This window comes from Moschus berezovskii, chromosome 3, assembly GCF_049115385.1.
Source record: "Moschus berezovskii isolate FMDL1 chromosome 3, NW_MosBer_1.0, whole genome shotgun sequence".
In the NCBI taxonomy this organism is placed as follows: Eukaryota; Metazoa; Chordata; class Mammalia; order Artiodactyla; family Moschidae; genus Moschus; species Moschus berezovskii.
The window spans coordinates 97,740,641-97,755,976 of NC_142462.1; the positions used below are offsets into that span (position 1 = coordinate 97,740,641).

Sequence of the window (15,336 nt, forward strand, 5' to 3'; positions counted from 1 at the left end):
GAAAATGACAAAATTTTTTTTAAAGAAAGAAAGTGCCGGCAAACTGTAAAGTGTTCAAAAGTGCCTATAACCTATGCAAAATACCCGCTTAAATTCCCTAGCTCTTCAACTGAGGCTTGCTCTCCTCTAAGCATATAAAGATACATATATTATGTGAAATGTATTCTTTACTTCATAAATTATTTAATTTGTATTTTACTTGGTTACATTACACATGGACTGTACCTTGTTAGTTTTCAGTATTTTAGCCAATTATTGGTTAAGGATGTCTTCACGGTTTAGCTTGGAAGAGGGGTTCCCCACGATTTTCATTATTATTTCTATGAGAAATAAAATATATTCTTAGTTCCAAAAACTAAACTACAAGTAAAGTTTTTTTTTTAGTTATTTCAAGTTTAATATGGCTTATATATGCTGTTATTTTCTTGAAGAAAGGCTAATATCTCTAATCAACATGTTCCCTGAGTCAGACAAAAGGAAAACAGATCATAAAAGAAGAGGTTCATTATTTTATTACATTTTTTTTCTAATAAGAAAAAATGGAATAAGAGCAAGAAGATAAATGAGGGCACATTATCTCTTATTTCGTTTAAGTTATCGATGTTTGCTTCGCAAGAGCACCAGCTAGGATGAGCTCATTCACTGTAATTAGAGCTGCCAGTGGCAGGTGGGTGATTCAGAGACAGACATTTGTCAACAGACTCTGCTTTAGACAGTGAGCAGGAGAAAAACTGAAATTTCACTGCAGTGATGGCGTGCTTGCCTCCTAGTGAAATAGACAATTTGTCCTCATCCTCCTTTTCTGCCTTTTGGAGCCATTTCTCTTGCCTTGGCCTCAGAGCCTTTCCACCTTCGGCTTCTTACCTGCCCAGGCTGTTCCGTGTGCCCCCACATCCCCTTCTGTCTTTCCCAGCAAAGGCCCAGACTTTCAATCTTTATTCAAACAGAAGGCAGTATAGCCTTCACCCCCAGGTGGCAAATTCCCCAGGTGAGGACCTTGTCTGGCTTTTTCCTGCTGCCCCCTATACCTAACAAGTGGCCAAGACAGTAACGAATCTGCCTGCCATGCAGGAGACCTGGATTCAATCCCTGGGTTGGGAAGATCCCCTGGAGGAGGGCATGGCTACCCACTCCAGTATTCTTGCCTTGGAGAATCCCCACGGACAGAGGAGCCTAGTGGGCTACAGTCTGCGGGGTCACAAAGAGTCAGACACGACTGAATGACTATCACTTCCATACAGCCAGCACATACTAACTGAATGAAAGAATGAACCAGTGAATAAGTGTTGCAGAGTAACCTTCATCCTGCTCTGTTTCTTATGAAGATTTTACATACTGATAAGAGGAAAATGCATTACATCTTGGAGAAGTGTTTATATCTAACCTGGGAGAAATCAGTAACAATCCGAAAGAGAAAAAGACGTAACAGTGTAATTTCAGCTACTGGAAAAAGATAAGAGAGGGAGAGAGACATCTGATTTACTGAACTTCAGAAAACATAGTACATCAGCTGTCATGTACTTCACCTGTAAGAAGAACAACTGACCTCCCTGGATTCTAAACATTCCTTTTGCTAACATCTCATCAGAGCACCGACAAGAAAGTGTTCATTTAATATTTCCTACTTTGGTGGGAAAAAGCTCTCTCTACAGGGAGAAAAGCTTGATAAACATTATCTGCACAGGTGGCTCCATGATCCTAGAAGTAAGGAAACCATAATAATAATAATGTTTATCATTTTTTTGAGCCCCTGCTATATACTAAGCATTTTACATTTAATTTAATTTATTTATTTAACTGATACAAAAGTTGATATTATTTTCATGTTGGCGATGAAGTGGAAGTTTAGAAAGAGTACACAAAGTATCCTAACTCAGTGACATGCATCCTGTTTTCCATGAAACTCTTAACCCCTCCTCAGGTCAGGGTCTTAAAGAAAAGGCAGTATCATCTATATGCTTACACTCCTCAAGAGAAACCTGTTACGAGAAACAGAGGGGTATGGAAAATACAAGAAAAGTTGTCACTAATATCTCTCTTGATATTAAATCTTGTAATTAGTTTAGTGCCTTGTAAGGGATTCATGTTATATGTCTCCTGTTGACTGTTCTTTTTAAAAATCGTCTTCAAGCTGTTAAAAGAGGCTCCTATGACATGGTGTCTGCTCTGCTTAAACACAACACCAGTCTTGACCAGCCCTGTGTGAAGCGATGGTCAGCAATGCATGAAGCAGCCAAACAAGGCCGCAAAGACATCATAGCTCTGCTACTAAACAATGGAGGCAATGTCCACCTAAAAGATGGATTTGGAGTGACCCCGTTAGGTGTCGCGGCCGAGTATGGTCACTGTGATGTGTTGGAACATCTGATCCACAAAGGTAAGTGGAAAGGAATTGCATGTTGCTGTTTCTCCTGGGCTTCCCAGGTGGCTCAGTGGTAAAGAATCTGCTTGCCAATGCAGGAAACACAGGTTCAATCCCTGGGTCAGAAGATCTCCTGGAGGAGGAAATGACAACCCTCTCCAGTATTCTTGCCTGGGAAATCCCATGCACAGAGGAGCCTGGTGGGCTACCGTCCGTGGGGTTGCAGAGTTGGACACGACTGAGTGATTGAGCACAAGCACAGTGTTTCTCCTGCCTCTCAGATCTCCTTTTCTCCATCACTCACCGGCTCCTCTTCCCCTCCTGAATGTATCTGGGCATCGGATTTTTACCCCATCCCTCAATAACGCCCACAACAGGCCCCTATTGCACGACTCACTTGAATCCTGTGCATGGGGACATACAAATCTGAGTGCCCGGCCCTGATGGCTATCTCTCAGTTCAGTTCAGTCGCTCAGTCGTGTCCGACTCTTTGCGACCCCATGAATCACAGCATGCCAGGCCTTCCTGTCCATCACCAACTCCCGGAGTTCACTCAAACTCATGTCCATCGAGTCGGTGATGCCATCCAGCCACCTCATTCTCTGTCTTCCTTGTCTCCTCCTGCCCCCAATCCCTCCTAGCATCAGAGTCTTTTCCAGTGAGTCAAGTCTTCACATGAGGTGGCCAAAGTATTGGAGTTTCAGCTTTAGCATCAGTCCTTCCAATGAACACCCAGGACTGATCTCATTTAGAATGGACTGGTTGGATCTCCTTGCAGTCCAAGGGACTATCAAGAGTCTTCTCCAACACCACAGTTCAAAAGCATCAATTCTTCGGCGATCAGCTTTCTTCACAGTCCAACTCTCACATCCCTACATGACCACGGGAAAAACCATAGCCTTGACTTGGAAGGAAAGTAAGGAAGGCTTACTCCTTGGAAGGAAAGTTATGACCAACCTAGATAGCATATTAAAAAGCAGAGACATTACTTTGCCAACCAAGGTCCGTCTAGTCAAGGCTATCTCTAGAGGCCGTCAAATTTTCACATAGATGGCTCACCAAGGTTTCACACTCATCTTCTGCTAAATTGTACTCCTCTCCTTTCACACTTTTGATTTAATAATTTCTCTCCGCCAAGACTGAGAGCTTAGATTTTATCTCTTGTTCCCCCGTCACCTTCTTTTTCAGGTTCAGTCAGTTGCCATGTGCTGTAGGGTCCCTCTGTCTCACCCATTCTCACCTTGGCAGTCCCCCTGCTCTGTGTCTTCCATCCTCCCTGGGCCAGTGTAGTTGTTTCTTAACCATTTTCTTGGTTTCCAGTCTCTCCACCTGAGAATCCACACTACATATGACAACTTAGCTCTTCTCCCTAAAGATGAGCTATAGTAAACTATTCAGAGACTCCTCAGTGGGGAACTTTCCTGGTGGTCCAGTAGCTAAGACTCCATGTTCCAGTGCAGGGGGCCCGGGTTTGATCCCTGGTCAGGGAACTAGATCCCACATGCCACACAAAGACCGCGACCTGGCGCAGCCAAATAAAGTAAATATTTTTAAAAATCCTCGTGGCTCCCCTCTGCCTACTGAATCATTCTCATGTCCCCACTGTACCATCTTGAATTATTTCCCCAGGTTTATCTCTCACTACTCCTAATATGTATCCTGTGCTCCTGTTAAATAGGCTAGCAGTATTCCTAAACACGGGGGCTTCCCTTGTGGCTCAGACAGTAAAGAATCTTCCTGCAATCAAGGAGACTTGGCTTCAGTCCCTGCGCCGGGAAGATTGCCTAGAGAAGGGAATGACAACCCAGTCCAGTATTCTTGTCTGGAAAATCCCATGGACAGAGGAGCCTGGCCAGCTATAGTCCATGGAGTCGCAGAGTCAGACACGACTGAGCAAGTAACACACACACACAGATGCACACACACACACACACACTCTTAAACATGCCTCCCATTCACTCTTTTTGGGTTTGGGTGGGGTCCTTGCCCTCATCTGAAATACCCTCCAACACAATTCAAAGTTAATGTCTTAACATACCTCCTCCATGAAGACTTTCCTAATTCCTCCCAACAGACTGTGATGCTGTCCTCCTATGAAACCTCCAAGTGCTTTATACAACTACAGAACCAGGAATTGAGATACCTACCAGCTTCTTGGGGCTTCCCTTATGGCTCAGTTGGGAAAGAATCTGCCTGCAATGCAGAAGATGTGAGTTTGATTCCTGGGTTGGGAAGCTACCTTGGAGAAGGAAATAACAACACACTCCAGTATTCTTGCCTGGAGAATCTCATGGACAGAGGAGCCTGGTGGGCTACAGTCCATGGGGTCACAAGAGTTGGACACGACTTAACAACTAAACCGAACCAACCACCAACTTCTTAAACTGGTTTCTGCCACCTAACCATTGTCTGCCCCTTGCCTAGTAACTTAAACACCTAGACCTCAGTTTCCTCATCTGTAAATAAATGCTAAGTGAAAGTGAAGTGAAGTCACTCAGTTGTGTCCAACTCTTGGCGACCCCGTGGACTGTAGCCTACCAGGCTTCTCCATCCATGGGATTCTCCAGGCAAGAATACTGGAGTGGGTTATCATTTCCTTCTCCAGGGGATCTTCCCGACCTAGGGATCGAACCCGGGTCTCCCGCAATGGAGGCAGACGCTTTAACCTCTGAGCCACCAGGGAAGCCCAAATAAAGGCTAGGACCACATTATTGTCAAGGATCTTCTGTAGGGAAAACACTAACATTTTTAAACTTCCCCCACAATGCAGCTCATTTAATTATCAAATAAGACATATGAAATAAGCTATATTACTGTAGTTTACAGATAAGGAGTTGGAAGTTCATGGAAGTAAGCCTGCCCCAAACTCTCACAGTCAGAAACAAAGCCATTATTCAAGCAGACCACTTTCCCCTACATCATGCCTTCTGGTCCTCATGACATTTGAATATTACACAGTTTGTGTTCTTTGATAATATTTTGTGTTATTTCCCCTCTGAGCCATTTAATATAGCCAGGCTTATTCATCTTAGGATCTTCTGCTGGATCATGCATGGTGTTTGAACATAGAAGACAGTTGATAAATATTTGTTGAAATGACATTGGAGAAGGAAATGGCAACCCACTCCAGTGTTCTTGCCTGGAGAATCCCAGGGATGGGGGAGCCTGGTGGGCTTCCGTCTATGGGGTCACTCAGAGTTGGACACGATTGAAGTGACTTAGCAGCAGCAGCAATGATTGTCTTTAAAAGTTTAACTCAACCTTTTTTAGGGAGCATTTTCCTATCATGAAAATTGACTTGATTTCTCAAATGTAAATGAGGGAAAGATTTTCTAATAGAATGAAACATGCTTCATGATTGTTTATCGGAAAGGCCAAGAATACAGATGTTCTTAATTCTATATTTTTAAGTCCTAATCAGAAAGGAAAACAACAGGTTATTTTTAAGGAGATGATCTTGACATCTGCCCAGTGATCACTCTGCTGCATGTTTTATACTGCCAGGAGGTGATGTGTTTGCTTTGGCGGACGATGGTGCATCGGTGTTGTTTGAGGCAGCAGGAGGGGGCAATCCTGACTGCATCTCCCTCCTGCTGGAATATGGAGGAAGTGGAAACATACCTAACAGAGCAGGGCATCTTCCTATACACCGAGCTGCCTACGAGGGACATTACCTGTGAGTAATATATCATAGCATGATCACTTCAAGTTGAAAACACAAATTTGTGTCTATGGTATAATCTTAAATATGTCTCCCAAAATCCAAAAAGGAAACGGTAAAATGTTCACAAGTTTTGTATATCTATGTGTTTGTTTGATTTTCCCCTTTTATATTCTTATACCTTAGAAAATTTCCACATTGAACTCAAATGAAAAGATATTTTCTTTTAGAAGAAAGTTATAAGTGAGACTTCTGCACATGCCACCCAAATGTGCCTTTAAAAAAAAAATCTGTTAAACAGAAGGCTACAGGGCTTCTAAAAAATTTGCCTTTGGCAAAGGATTAAAATTTGTATTACTCCAATTTTTATCAACATCAACAAATATTATAATGTAAAATATATCCTTGAATAGAAAGATATCATTATAAATTTAGGTTTCTTAAGAAATTGGTCAGATATATTTTAAAATCACAAAATGTGCCACAACCAACACATCAATAGAAATCTATAATCATAATAAACTACCCGCCTTGAAAGGATGGTTTTTGGCAATTAAATGTATTTCATAAATTCAAAAACTGTGAAATCATTAGGCTTTATCACTTTCAGTAGTGACGTTGGCTAAGTTAAGTGGCTAATGACAAGTAATTGATGCGAAGTGACATGTTGTTAAAGTTTACCTGGATTTACTCCCAGTGTTCATAAATTCACACCTGGTAGCTCTGAATTAGGCACAAGAGATCAAGTTCTCCTTGCCTGTGGCTCTCATACATTTCCAATTCATCAGTCAAGTGTGAAATTCACAGCTATTCGTCACAGGTTCTTAGTAATACAAGCTGTGGTTAGTTATCTCAATTGAACTCATATAAGATTGATGGAACAATAAAGACCCTTCTTGTTGCTAATAATTCAAGTAAGTAGAGAGGATATACATGGACAATATTAAAGCATAGATTGTTCATGGAGCAGTGAAAGTGGAATAACAAATAAGAATTCAAGAGGCCTAAATTCTAGTCATTACTCTTCTGCATCTGTGTGACCTTGGACGAGTCATTTCGGTTCTCAAGTCTTCGTATGGCTTTCCTGGTAATAAAAGGGTTGGACTCCGAGATGCCCAAGGTGACTTCCGGCTCTAATTTCCTGTGACTCTATGGTTCTAATTAATGGTCAGCAGTATGAAGCATTCATCTGTGACATTGAATGGACCTACTTTTCTGTGATATTTTCTTCATTAAGTAGCCTTGGTTGATTATAGATAAAATGTTGTTCAGAGAAGAATTGAAAAATGGGGAGGGTTCCTGAGGAATCACAATTCTAGAAACAAATATATAAGATCTAATAGGTTCCCCAGGAATATTTAGACTGGAAAGCTAAATCAAAACTAAACTGAATAGTACCAAGTCTGTGGAGAAAGACTGAATGTTTTTGTGTAAGGTTATCTAGAGAAAATAAAGGAAACTAATCAAATTGTATTCACTTGTCCAGCACGGAAGCTGGTTTATTTCATTTCTTGATTTTCTTCCTGCCATGTGGATATTTGATTCTTTTTTTTTTGTTTTTTAGTGCACTGAAATATCTTATTCCAGTAACATCCAAACATGCAATCCAGAAAAGTGGGCTAACACCAATTCATTCAGCAGCAGATGGACAAAATGCACAGTGCCTAGAACTGCTTATTGAAAATGGCTTTGATGTCAATAGCCTGCTGTCTGACCACATTTCTGAGAGCTATGATGATGAACGGAAGACTGCACTCTATTTTGCTGTTTGCAATAGTGATATTCTTTGCACAGAAATCCTCCTGGCTGCAGGTGCAGACCCAAATCTAGATCCCCTCAACTGTCTACTGGTGGCAGTGAGGGCCAATAATCATGAAATTGTCCGGTTGCTTCTTGCCCACGGAGCTAATGTCAATTGTTACTTCATGCATGTGAATGACACTCGTTTCCCCAGCGCTATACAGTATGCCCTAAATGACGAGGTAATGCTCAGGCTGTTGCTGAATAATGGCTATCAGGTGGAGATGTGCTTTGAATGCATGCATGGGGACATCTTTGGAAACTCATTTGTGTGGTCGGAGATAGAGGAAGAGGTACTGCCAGGATGGACATCTTGTGTCATAAAAGATAACCCGGTGAGTTACACTCTTCTCTTCTTCGTATTGGGTCAGTATCATAATTTTGCTCATTTAGGGATGTTCCAAGAGAAGAAAAATCAACTCCAACTTTTATATTTTTCTTCTTCTTGTGTTTTTGTTTGCAATGAGATGGGGAAATAAGCATAAAACTAGGCCCTCAAAAGTGTAGTTTTCTTAAATTGGAAACTGAATGTTGAATAATTTGGAAAATGTATGCAATTAATAACTTATGCTTATTTGGTGGAATTTGGGGGCTAGAAACACGGTAAGAAGAATCATGGAAAATAGCATGGTTCTTCCACATTATGCTGAGTACTGTCACATCAGAGCCACGCATGCTCCAGGGCTCGTTGTTTCACATAAACCAATCATTTACTTTGCTTTTTTGGTTCATAACAAGAAGGGTAATTTTATTTCATGTAAAAAGCCAAAGGTAGTAATTTGTCAGAACAAAGTTGTTTATGAATATAGTATATTAAAAGTGCTACTAACTTCAATTTTATTACTTCTCTCAGTTCTGTGAGTTTATTACAGTCCCCTGGATGAAGCACTTGGTAGGCAGTGTTATTCGTGTATTAATAGATTACATGGACTATATCCCTCTGTGTGCTAAACTGAAATCTGCACTAGAAGTACAGAGAGAATGGCCAGAAATCCGTCAAATACTAGGTAAAAGCAAAAGTTTTTCCTACAAAATTTTTTATGGAGAATGTATATAGGAAAAATTTCTTAATGTCAGTTTTGATACTTTTTCAGTGCTACCTTATTTTCAGATTTATCTCTTTTCTTAAATCATCCTTAATAGTTCCTCTGATAGAAGATACTTTTTGCTTTTTCTTGACACTTTCTAACTGTTTAATTGTATAATGAATAATACCATAACTATATTAACATTCTGAATAGAACTCACTTTTTAAAATTTAACTTCTATAATATCATAAAATATAGGATTCTCCATGTGGGCAGGGATCTGTTTTGTTTATTTTTGTATTCTCAGGGCTTAGCATAATGCCTCATAAGCAGTAGATACTCAATAAATACTAAATAAATGAATGAATGGAATGGATTAAAATATCGTTTTTGATCTAGTCTCTCTGGGTCTTTACTGACAAATTCCTACTATAAAAAGTATGTTTTACAGGCAGGCCATTTTGTATTTTCTAAGTTAAAGCTTAGTTATAATCATGAAAGTGAATCATATTATAAAAGTTTCAATAAAAATACATCTAAAATTACTCCAAATACATATAGCAACCAGAAAAAAAATTATAAATTGGCAATGTTTTCTCTTTCAAAATATGAGTTTGGAAAAATGTACTTTCAAAACCTACTTGGACAATTTCATGGAGGCTAAAGAAGCATCCTAGAACCTGATAATATATTTAAATATTCTGGCACTCTAATACACCTAAATCAATCTTCAATGGTATAACAAAACCACAATATCCCATTCTTTACGATCAGGCAAATTTTATGCAAATTAGTAGATGATATTTTATAGTCAAAAAGATTAAATTGAACTGTTTATCTGATTTACATACCATATTTGTTAGATATAAAGTTCTATAAAAAGAAATGTTCATCTAAGCACTTAGTTTCAATCAGAGTCTCATACATTAAGGTATATAATCTGAATTTGGACTGTTTTGACCATGGTAACAAGAGACAGAAGTTGGCAGAAACGGTGGAGATTTGATTGGCTAGAAAGAGTGTTAGTTCAGCTGAACACACATTAGGTGATAAGCTTGGATTTTCCTCACATGGCTCTTCCACTGGAATGAGTTCTATGATAGAATAGACTTTATGGCAACTAAAACAGGACTCTCAGAGAATCTAGTGAATGACAGAGCCTAGAAATTGACCTCTGGGGTCAGATAGGTCTGACATAGGATGCAACATTGTTCTTGCCCTGGTATAGAATTGCTGAGCCACATATGCATAGGTCATTCAGGACTGATATTTTCATGGAAACAAGCAACAGTTTATTCTATCATTTTTGTTTCATTCAGGGGAGGGGATTTTTTTTTTATTTTTTAATTTCCTATAAGAAAACCAAGATAGTTATACTGGTTGTGTGACTTTGAGCATGGTTACTTATTCTTTTTATATCAAAGTTTTCCCACTGCAGAATGGGGCTTGCATAGTATTTACCTCTTAAGGTTGTTGTGGGAATTTAAAGAGATGTCACATGTAAGGTGCTTCACATAATGCCTACAGCATTAAAAACACTTAGTAAATTTACCTAGTTTAAAGACTAAATTATTAGTATTTTTATGTTATTTTTATTTTTACATGGTAAGGTTATATGAAGTATCTGAAATGTGTATGTAAGCATGTCATGAACCCCCACAACTTGAAGAGTTAGGTATTATCATTGCTAATTTTTAAAAATAAAAAAGTAAGGCTAAAGGTGATTTACATAATAGTCTGAACTCTATAAATTCTTGAAGCTAGTTACCCTTCTGAACAAAAGCCCATCTTAGGAGTGAAGTCAAAATCAAGCAGGACAGATGAAGAACTACAGCATTTTGGATCTTAAAGATTAACTAAAAGAAAGAGAAGGGGATGGAGAGAAGGACCTACAGATTAAAAGAGTTAAAAAGAACACATCAAAAATGTATAAATATATATATATATATATAGTCAGTACTATAGGGATAGCACACGAAGATAATAAATTTGTAAAGAAAGTGATTACTATAAAAGTCTGAAGAGTAGTTTCTTACAGGGAAGGAAGGAATGAAGTTTGGATGGGTTGTGGAGGGAATTCTGGGATGACTGGGGAAGTTCTATTCATGACCTAGGAGAGGTTTGCAGATGTTCACCTGATAATCACTTAAGAAATTATATGTACAGTTGCTTTATCTGTATTTTACAATGAAAGAGTTAAAATATTTTGGAGATTGTAAAGGAAAAAGCTATAAGGCTTATATAAATTATTTTCCAAAGTTACAGAAAAATAACAAAACAAGGATTCGAACTCTAGTCCATCTCATTTAAACATAGGCTCTTTCTCCAATACTGTACTTCCTGTCATAGAACAGATTTTGCTTCTGATTAGTAATACATTGTCCATGTGTTTGTATTGGAAAATAATGACAAATTCTTGTGACTTTAGAAAAGAAATCCAAGTAAGAATAAGACCAAAAAGTTTTCTAGTTGTTTCAGACACATCATTGCAACTGGAGTGTAGTCAGTTGATTGCTATGAGTATAGTTAACCACTGGATGTCAGGATTTCTCCAGGTATATGTAGGGCAGAGTCTGTTAGAGGAAAAAATAAATTTTTTTAAAGATGGGTTTATTCTGTCTATTTTAGTAATAATAACTTTGCCTTAATAGTTTTTTAAAAACAGTCTTAATTTTTTCAAAATAACTTGAGTATTTATAATTGCAAATATAACAAGAAATGTGATCTCTTTGATTATTGAATTGAGTGATCATTCATAAATGATTACAATGTGCCAAACATTTTTCTAACGCTTTACATGAATTAATTTGTTCGATATTTAAACAGCCCTATGAGTTAAGTCCCTTTGTTATCCACATTTCCCAGGTGAGAATGCTGAGATCATAGGGGTTAAGTAACTTATCTAAGATAACACAAATACTATTTAAGTGGCAGAGATATGATTTTAATCCAAGCCAACTGAGTCCAGAGCTTACCTCTAAGCCTGTGGGCAATGCTGCCTTTTCACTCACTCCTGTTGCTGGATTAATATTTCGGTACTGTAATTATACTAAAGATAAAGTTACTAGAGATAAAGTAAGAGTTGAAAAGAAAGACTAACATCAGTTATTTGAATAACAGCAGATTTTTTGGAAAATATAAAATTTTTAGGTGTCATACACTGAAACAAACCTAAGATTGAATCATGGATATATGAAATCAGTTGTATCAGATGTTTCACAAATAACTATTCATCAGAAAGATTGGTAGGAGAGAACAGAAGCGAAGGAATAGATCTCTAAAATACTCAGTTCTAAAAAATAAATAGTAGGAGATATGAGCATTTGCTTTCTTTAATCAAGTCCATTCATTCATTTAACATATTCTATACTTCCCTGATGGTGCAGTGATTAAGATTCCACTCCACGCTCCCACTGCAGGGAGTTTGATCCCCAAGGGAGGAAGATCCCCCATGTCACATGGCGAGGTTAAAAACAAAAACAAAAAGCATATTCTAGTTGAACACTCCCTAGAAATCAAGCTCTCTTTTTGACACAGAGGCACACTAAATGCCTACCTCCCTGGAGCTTGCATTCTAGAGGAATGGTGTGGAATGCTTAATTGCAATTTGAATTTTACTTTGTCACGAGTTACTAACATGTGCATGCTTGTTTTTTAGAATGACACTTAGTATTATTCTAAAACAGTCTGTATCTTATAGGTTCATTCATATTGTTTTTATTTTTTGCTTGTTTTTCCCATTCACTTTAGAGAATCCATGCTCATTAAAGCATTTATGTCGGTTAAAAATTCGAAGACTGATGGGGCTGCAGCGGCTCTGCCAGCCAACTTCGATGGAGAAGCTCTCTCTACCACCAACTATTCAAAGATACATATTATTTAAAGAGTATGACCTCTATGGACAAGAGCTAAAATTGCCATAATTTAAAATAATATTTTTAAATGTGACTTTGAAAGTATTTTTAAATGAGATTCCCTCAGAGAATTTCTTTGAATCATTTTACATCCTGACATATATTTAAATTCATTGACAATTTTATAACTGGATCCTGGGTTCTTTGGGGAACACCATATTTCACATTTTTAAAAAACTTTACATTGTGATTTTTTAAAAGCTAGTTAATATTTTGCATTTGAATTTCTGTTGATTGTCTTCGCTTGCAACAAGTCTTCAAACTCTCCTTATCAAGTGGCTTCTACAGCATCCATGAGCCAAGTCTCTCCTTTGTTCGTAAAACAAAGAATCACTTTCTCAAACTCCAGTTGCTGGCCCATTCTGTCCTTTCTCTTCTTGCCACACTGTATAAAAGAGCTCCTCCCTATCTCTGCAGATGCCCTCATTGCTTCTACTCCTTCCACTCCCAAGGTCCTTATCAACTTGCTTGTTGCTACTTTCCGTGAGCATCCTCCAATCTCTGCAACTGATTGCTGCAGCATCTGACAGACACTGTTACCTACTATACCTCCAGGAAATGGTCTTCCCTTGGTTTTCCAGGTAACTTAGCTCTCTTCCAACCTCTCTAACCACTTTGTCTCTGGCTTCTTTCTATGTTGTGCATCTCCTACCAACTCTTTAGTAACATATCTTAAGTTCTCTTTTTTTATGCTACGTTCAAAAGGAAATTTCATCCATACCCATGGTTTTATTTACAACCTACATGTTTTTTGACTGTAAAATTTATATCTGAAGTTCATCTTTTTCTCTCATGAGCATGAGACCTGTGTAGACAATTGGCCTAAAGGACCTTTGAATACACAGAAACCTCAAATTCAACATATCCTAAAGCAAACGTGCTGTCTTCCTCCACAAAAAAAAAATAAATAAGGCTCCTTCTCTTACCATTTCTAGCTCAATTATTCAGTTGCTCAGTCATATCTGGCTCTGCGACCCCATGGACTGCAGCACGCCAGGCTTTCCCGTCCTGCACCAACTCCCAGAGCTTGCTCCAACTCATGTCCATTGAGTCGGTGATGCCATCCAACCATCTCGTCCTCTGTCATCCCCTTCTCTTCCTGCCCTCAATCTTTCCCAGCATCAGGGTCTTTTCAAATGAGTCAGTTCTTTGCATCAGATGGCCAAAGTATTGGAGCTTCAGCTTCAGCATCAGTCCTTCCAATGTGTATTCAGGACTGAGTTCCTTTAGAATTCACTGGATTGATCTCCTTGCAGTCCAAGGGACTCTCATTAACCCAATTATCGATTCAGTTTCCCAAGTCCAAAGCTTGGACATGAAACTTGACCATCCCATTTTCCTTATCCAAGTTTATTTCGTGAAGTCATCTTCTTCCACTCTGTTTCACTGATTCAGCCTGAATACCAGCTCTTATCTCCTTTCTTCCTGGGATATCGCAGTGCTGCCAAACTGATCCTCCTCTCTGCTATCTTGTCTCTTCTAACCCATGTTCTACACATAACATCCCAGAATGATCTTTTACAAATGTAAGCAAGTTTCACTCCCCTGCTTAAAATCATTCCCGCTGCTCTTGGGGTAAAGTTCAAAGTTCTCCATCCGCTCCAACTCCCTGCCTTCCTCTTAGCCTTATCCCTTGGTGTTTCCCTTATGCCATCTCTTTAAACATGTTAAATACCTCTGATAATGCTTTGGACTGTGATTTTATACATCACTGTGGTGGTGGTTTAGTCGCTAAGTCATGTCTGACTCTGGCAATCCCATGGACTGTAGCCCATCAGGCTCCTCTGTCCATGAGGTTTTTCAGGCAAGAATACTAGAGTAGGTTACCATTTCCTTCTCCAGGAGATCTCCCCAACCCAGAGATAGAACCTGGGTCTCCTACACTGCAGGCAGATTCTTGACCAACTAGGCTACCTATCCATCACTAGTTTCTGTTTTAAAAATAGGGTCATCTATTTTATATATACATATATATATATATACATATATAAAATCTATTATCATGGATATTTCATAAAAGAAGGGCCATTTTAATGCCAGAAAATGAGGCTGCCTTAAACTCGATTATCAAAATTGAATAACTTTATCTGTAAAAACTTAACAGTTTGGTCTTCATTTCCACATTGATGAGTGAAAATTTCATTCTAGCCCAACAAGTCTCTGAGGTCTTTGGTTTGGGAACCACTGTTTTAAAAGAGACTGTATTTTCTTGGCCCTCAGGGTCTTTGTATGTTCTTCTGCCTGGAATCCTCTTTCCGTCTCCTTCTTCCTCCCTCCACCGCTTATCCTACAGGTCTCAGTTTAGGTGTCCCTTCCTGTAGGATGGGAGGCCCTAGAATAGCACTTCTCATACTGTATTACAGAAACCTATGTTCCCATCCATCTGTCCACTAGACTGTAAGCTCTGTGAGGGCAGGGTCTATGTCTGATTTGTTTTACAGTGTTTTCTTAGGGTCAAACACATTCCCTAGAGCATAGAAAGAATGCAAAAATTACTTGTTGAATACATTGAATGAGTGAATGTTATTTTATACAAGATCCAGACAAAATTAATCAGTGACCTCATGGTAA

At 38.8% G+C, this 15,336-nt stretch overlaps 1 protein-coding gene across 2 annotated transcripts in view; it reads left to right on the top strand.

Moving 5' to 3' along the window:
* The window catches only part of ASB15 (ankyrin repeat and SOCS box containing 15), a 36,379-nt gene extending 22,703 nt beyond the window's left edge, over positions 1–13,676 (top strand). For both annotated transcript variants that reach the window (XM_055421193.2, XM_055421192.2), the window contains 5 exons: positions 2,132–2,377; positions 5,867–6,038; positions 7,588–8,158; positions 8,677–8,830; positions 12,602–13,676. In XM_055421193.2, the coding sequence (XP_055277168.1) occupies positions 2,132–2,377; positions 5,867–6,038; positions 7,588–8,158; positions 8,677–8,830; positions 12,602–12,774 (1,316 nt within the window). In that variant the 3' untranslated portion in view covers positions 12,775–13,676. The remainder of the gene's footprint in view (positions 1–2,131; positions 2,378–5,866; positions 6,039–7,587; positions 8,159–8,676; positions 8,831–12,601) is intronic.
* Positions 13,677–15,336: the final 1,660 nt, after the last annotated feature.